This window comes from Schistosoma mansoni, chromosome 3 (assembly GCF_000237925.1).
Source record: "Schistosoma mansoni strain Puerto Rico chromosome 3, complete genome".
In the NCBI taxonomy this organism is placed as follows: domain Eukaryota; kingdom Metazoa; phylum Platyhelminthes; class Trematoda; order Strigeidida; family Schistosomatidae; genus Schistosoma; species Schistosoma mansoni.
Window position 1 is genome coordinate 7,988,388 of NC_031497.1, and position 7,179 is coordinate 7,995,566.

At 32.6% G+C, this 7,179-nt stretch overlaps 1 protein-coding gene across 1 annotated transcript in view; it reads right to left on the minus strand.

Moving 5' to 3' along the window:
* Positions 1–4,491: 4,491 nt before the first annotated feature.
* Smp_129500 (putative dna-directed rna polymerase I largest subunit) overlaps positions 4,492–7,179 on the minus strand; it is a gene marked incomplete at its 5' end in the record, with an annotated part of 31,310 nt that continues 28,622 nt past the window's right edge. The window contains 3 exons of the mRNA XM_018799100.1: positions 4,492–4,757; positions 5,996–6,188; positions 6,662–6,772. Of these exons, the coding sequence (XP_018650922.1) occupies positions 4,651–4,757; positions 5,996–6,188; positions 6,662–6,772 (411 nt within the window). The 3' untranslated portion in view covers positions 4,492–4,650. The remainder of the gene's footprint in view (positions 4,758–5,995; positions 6,189–6,661; positions 6,773–7,179) is intronic.

The window sequence follows — 7,179 nt, forward strand, 5'->3', positions numbered from 1 at the left end:
AGTGGTCAGAAAGTGGACAACTCCCCCTACAGAATTGCAGCTTAGAATTTAATATCTGAGATATCTTTTGACTTAAATCTATTGGGTAAAAGTACATTACAGGGACGAGATTAAAACAACCGTGAAGAAATTTCAGCTTCTGTCTGTCCAACTATAAAGATTTGTAGATGGATATTTTATGGGATGGGAAACGACGTTACAAATTGTAAACATGTTTTACATAATTTATTAATCTAATAACATTTTCTATAGGTTTTTCTGCATGTTAGTCGGAAAAGGCAACGAAATTCAAGTTCGTATTTATGGATGCAGATTGCCCACTTTCTTTAACTTTTCTACTTAGCATGGACCACCCACCAGCAATCTCCATCCAACTCTATTCTGGGCAATACTTTCCACTTGATGCTCATCAATTTAATGTATGCTTCGAATTCCTGGTACAGTGTATTCTTTTCGCATTAGGATTCCAAGTAAGCGCTTACCTCGTGATGCAGTTTGGTGATATCCGTAATTTATGTCCCATCCACCTCCAGCATCTTTTCCTAAATCCCTTTTAGTTGGAAATTGGTTTGTTCTCTCCCACAGTAGGCTGTCTCTGATAAGAACCGACTAACGGATGAGTCTCTTACGTGGATAACTGTTTAGAAATACTTGCACTGTTTTGATGATAGTTGTGGTAGTTCTCCAAGTTTCAGCTCCGTACAGTAGAACTGTCTTGAGGTTTGTATTGAAGATTCTCACTTTGATTTTGGTTGACAGTTGATTTGAGTTCCACATATTCTTCAACTGTAGGGATATTGTCCTTGCATTGTCAACCCTTGCCTTTACATTTGTGTCAGATCACCCACGTTCGTCGATTATGCTACCCAGATACGTGGATGATTCCATATCTTCCAAAGTTTCTCTATCAAATGTGGTTCGCTTGGTGTTCTAAGTGTTGTATTTCAGGATCTTAGTTTTACCGTTGTGTATGTGGAGGTCTACTGATGCAGAGGCTGCACTGGCTGTCTTAACCTATATTTATTGTTGTGTATGGGATGGAAGAGCTGGGTGATCTTCAAAGTCCAAATCATCTAGTTGCATCCAACCTGTCCATTGTATTCCATGCTTCCTCTCAGATATCGAGGTCTTTACAATCCAGTCAACCACTAGAAGAAAAAGAAAGTGGCAGAGTAAGCAGCTTTGTTTGATCACTGTCCTCAATCGGAAATCGTCTGTCAGCTGTCTTCCATGCTCGACTTTATAGTGTAGTGTGTCGTATGACTTCCATATGATGTTTACGATCTTCTCAGGTACTCTATATTGTCGAAGAAGTTTCCATAATGTTCTCTTGAGCACACTATCAAATGCTTCCTCATAGTCAATGAAGTTGGTGTATAGTGACGAATTCCACTCAATTGATTGTTCAACGATGATCCGTAGTGTTGCAATTTGATCTGTGCACGACTGATCCTTACGGAATCCAGACTGTTGATCTCGAAGTCGAGCGTCTACTGCGTCTTTCATCCGGTTCAGCAACACTCTGTTGGGAACTTTTCCTGGCATTGATAGTAGTGTGATGCTTCTGTTGCTCTCATATGTGCTCAGATCTCCTCTCTTTGGTATCCTGATGAGGTTTCCTTCTTTCTAGTTTGTTTATGGCACTTGTTCCTACTCCCAAATCTTCCTTAATAGAACGTGAAGCATGTTTGCTGTTACCTCTATTTCTGACCTCAGTGCTTCAGCTGGTATATTGTCAGGTCCTGTTGCCTTTTCACTTTTGATTTTTCTGATGGCCATACTGATTTTTTAGATCGTTGATGTGGTGACAGCTATAGGGATGTCTGTATGTGCTGCTTCGATGTCCAGTGGTTTCAATAGGACTGGTCTACTCAAGAGTTCCTCAAAGTGTTCTACCCATTTGTTCCTCTGTTCTCGAATCTCCGTGATTGTCCTTGATAGGTATCTAAGGTTTACTATATTTCCCTGTCAGCTTTGTTGTATCATATAGTTGCAATTAAATTCACTGGAAAATCATTATTGATATATATTATACGTGTTTATCACATACAATACTGTAATTTTTGAATATTATGGCGTAACAATAAGCAACTGATTTTAAAGTAACTATTTCCTGGCAAGCTGCTTGTGATTTGACTTACTATTCAATAACCAATTCATAATTACTCAGTTTTGGTAGTCAAAAGATTTCTATAGAAGTACGATATTTATCACCATTATTTGTAAGAGTTTACATTTTTCTAGTGTTGATCCCCGTGAATTACTATGAACAATATTTGTTGGTGTGTAAACTCCTGTGGGTTGAAAACCTCAATATTATCCGTAATTACAAGTTGATTTTATTGGTAGTAGTAAGATTCAGAATAAGTTTAATAATCATACTAATAATCATATACTTATTATCACTTCAGACAGATTAAAGCTTTAAAAATTATTTCAGACATGCACATCTCGGTAACAATGACGTAGACTAATAACAATGAACACATGACTAGCATTGTTAACAATTTAAGGGGTGGGGAATTCAAAAATGGTCACCATGCCAAATTCGCTTTATTTATTTTATCAATAATAATATGTAAATAATGAGAATAGAATTAGTAAGAATAAATAAATAGAATACCAAATATGGCATTACTGTATTTAATGAGGTTCACACAATTTTCTTATGGGAATAAAAAATGACAAGTGAAACACTTAATACTATTATGTAGTTAGTAATTTTTTATACCCAGAATAGTCAATAAATGATCTATATTAAAGTGTAACTGATGTAATAACTTCGTAGTGTGATTTGTTGTATATTGAACCATTGAGTGCGTTGGTAAAAAAAAACTCCTAACTTTGGTAACTCATAAATAAATGAAATTTAATATTGAGTATAAAAAAGCAAATTTTAAAAGAAAGATAACGAAAAATCCAGTGAGTATTCACCATACTCATGGTGCAACAAACTGATATCTGAGTTAAATATATGTATAGTCATAAAATGAGATTAAACCGATAGCAATTACAATGTGTTTAGCTGAAAACAAACCTATTAGACAAGAAAAAAAGTCAACTGCATTGGATGATAATGATTTAAACACATAAGATGGATCATATTGTCTAATGTGTTAGTTGACTCCAATAGTCTTTAGAGATGATGATTCAGTTTAGCTAGTGAGAATGACTGGGCTATTATTTGGACAAAAGTAACTACATGCCTAGCGATCTCGATCACTTACTACTTATCTATATAATAGACTAATATTTTAGCATGTCAGACGTACAAACAAATTGATGAACACCGTTTTCAAAACCCTACGTTCCCCATAAATATAACGTTAAACTGAGGCCCAACAACACCAGACCTCAAGAGATCAATCCACCTTCAGGCTATGTAGATAATTGCATCAATAAGATCTATGGTAAATAGTGACACGAATGCACGTCAAACGGCTTTGATTATCTTTTCCTTGAGTAACGATCTAAGATGTGGATTAATAAAAGCAATCTACTCGGTCCCATCTCCGTGTCGAATTAGCGTGTTTTAGTGCACTTCGTTAGGAAGTATTTCTTTGCTAACTCTTCCTTTTATCCTTAATTTTCCTCTTCCATATAAATCTCGTTTTTTAAATCACTATCTGTTTGATTTTATACAATCGTATAACTTTTAATTACTCGTTTAGATTAGCTGGTAATTTCTCAGATAGACTACGTAATAGAAGATATATGGACAAAATAGTTTACAAACAGAATATTTATTATTGTATGGTTTTGAATCTAATTGTCTTAAGTCAGAATTATTTGAACGATAGTAACTATTTAGATAATGATCTCGCGACGGTGTGCAGTGATGTGATACTCGGTAAGAATAATAGTAATAAAGTCTTAGTGCATATATATATATATATATATATATATAATATTTAACATATTATTTCATGAAATTGATGTGTGATAGTCAAAGCAAAATACAACTGGTCGTTGAGCGTGGACAAACAGACACAGCCTACTAACCATTATATATGTAATTTTCTTTTCCTGTTATTGATTTTCACTTCGGACTCACTGAGTATGACTGCTTATAATTGTATTGAATGAAGTATTTCTAGTGTTAATCTGGTTCTCTATTCTAGGCCGTGAATCCTGGTTCTGATATAACGTGACTAGTCTTATTATCGTATTATATGTCAGTGTGTGAGGAAAGTATTTTAAACCATTCGTCATATCAAAAGTATACGGAGTTAGCAAAGTAGATAAATGAGTATGCTACTTAATATTGATTAAGTAATCTTAATAATTTCACGTTAAAATTTCGTGGCATATTAGTAACTATGAGAACAAATTAAACAACCTATTTATTATTAGATACAAGAAAAATGTAGAAATCTTTAGTTTGATTAAATTGCAATAATATAACTAAGACAAATTAGTGATAAAAATCTTCAATAGGATTTCGAAAGCAAAAAATTGATTAAAAGACCATTGAAATTGTTTTCTTGTTTTATATTTACATAAATTTCAATCTGGGATAAACATACGGGTTAATTAACTATTTTATTATTTGGCAATATTTTGTACATACAGACATTAATGAAATCATTGAAGATATGACTGTACATATAAAATTCTATTGATTCCTTGTTGATAAAATGTGTATTTTATTTAACAAGCCAACTTTTGAAGTAGTTCGAAACAATTTGTTCCAGCATAATGAACTATTCGACCAGCAACTAAACTTGCAGAAGGAGAGACTAAATTGTCCATAGAATCTACACAAAAGTAAATAGTAAAATAATGGAATGAAATATACATTCATAGACAAACTATAAAAGAGAAATAAAGGTTAGATATCATGAAAGTTAGTTGAGAATGCTCAGGTGCTAGACTGTGAGATAGAATGATGCAAGTTTAAAACTTAAGTTGAGCATCAATTCGCTTAAGATAGCAGGTTTATCTTGTTGATGAGTGCCAACTAAAATAGAACATAGATTCAGTGTTTCTTGTAGACTACTTTTAACAATCTAACAAAAATGCTGATTTTCGTCACTGATAAGAATTTATTCGTAGACTATCATTGAAAATTGTCCTAAATGGCACTATTATATGCGTATGATTTCAAGTGGAATTATGATGCGATAAGGAAAATAGTAAAAATAGATACGATTAGTTGCTTAAATACTCTACCTGTGGGTCAATATATGCCAACTGACAATCTACAGTTTGAATCAGTGAGACGAATTAGTGAAATTATATCATACATGCTATAGATAATGTTGTCTAAGAATAAATAAATTACTGCATTTAGTCGAATGAAGAGAATTAACTCACTGATGAGTCTAAACAATTAAGTTTTTGAAAAAAAATTCGTCACTCTATAAAACGTAAAATACAGTTTGATAAGATCTTCAATAATACAAAACTGTGGTAACTCATTTTATATACGTTATAGAAAATATTTCAACCAGAACGTAATTCTTTTATGTAACATCAAGAAAGCAATATAGAGATAATGATTGGAGTTTTAATGGAAAACACAGATGATATGTGGTTATATTTCCAACAATCTTCTTCCAACTTCAACATAATGACTGACTATAGTAGGAGGTGATATCTTCAGAAATTCTTGTACAAACTAGGTTTTTTTAATACGCCTCTAAAATTGAGGTCAGTTAATCAGTTGACAGCAACACAGAACCTGATACATACACATTGGTTCGAATTACCAAACCATATCATGACAAACCTATATTTTACTCTTTCAATTCATTTGAATTAAGCCATTTTTACACAGAAAAGTTTTAAAAAAGCCACTTCTCGCTTTAATCAGTCACTATTTCGAAATGGAAAAAATTTATCAGTACACTATTTGTACTAGACTGGTTATAGATAGGGAGCATAATGTATTCAAAATTGCGATTCTATAAAATTATAATCATCATTGGCAAGAAAAAATACCATGACAGTTATACATACATAAATACATACAAATAAAATAGTATAGAACTACCATTTTGTAATGAATGTTTTAAAACATTTGCAACAGTCTCGAAGGTCATTTGCTGAATCGGTGATGGATGTGAACTCATTGAACGTCTATTAAAAGCATGATATACGCCAAACTTTGTAAGATAATCACTAATTAGTGATAAATGCCGTGAATTCACATGAATCCCATAATGACCAAAGACTCCAGATACTTCCTGAGGAAAAATAGTGATAATAACATAGTTATGGGTCTTGACTAGTGTTTACATTTTCAATTACATGAAACAAATAATTAAAATGTGCATATACTGAAGTTCAAGACTTAACTTGCTCACCAAATACTATCTGTTTTATTCGACTTTAAACCATAAACAAGTTAATTGTATGGAAGCTAATAATATCATCTGGTTACCTAAAACGAAGTAGGTAGAAAGACGGGTTCGAACCTGAGGTTTACAAGTTGAAAGACAAATAGTTTGGTTTGAACACCAAAAACCATTACTTCAATATTTGATAAAAGACCACTAACCGATCTTAAAAAACGAACATATCTTAAAAAAGATTTCATAACAGATATATACAAAAATAAGAAGTGTAGAAATATTGACAACCAAATAAATCAGCAACATTACACATTGTTTTTCTTATTAGGAAAAGTTAATAATAATAATAATAATACAACACGTACTCTTTGAAGTGCTGCCCGAGCAGCTTCAATGCCGTATGTTTCATTCATTACTGTTATATTGTTAGTATAGAGTTGACTCAAGTCAAACACTTGTGGATAACGCATCATCTCCTGCATATACAATTAGAGAAAAGAAAAAGTGGAATGTGGATAAAAACACATAAAAATTCATTAGGTCTTGATCATATCTTGCATGTGATCACAAAGCCAGTTCAAGGAAACTTGCCCACATTCTTAAAATAATTAAACGATACACAATATTCAAGCACATTTTATGGTTAGATAGACTCTTGTGATTTTTTCGGCACAAAGATGTGGGTATGATAACAATATTTGAAACCTAAGCAGAAAACCTGGGAAACGTGTTTCTCCAACATAAGAAATTCAAACAACTTATAGTTCAAAATTATCTAAGATCTGTAGATCCTGAATACAGTGTAAGTTCCCTGACAATAATAATTATTACCAATTGATAATTACTGATTTTCAACAGCACGGTTAAATTAATAACTGAATGG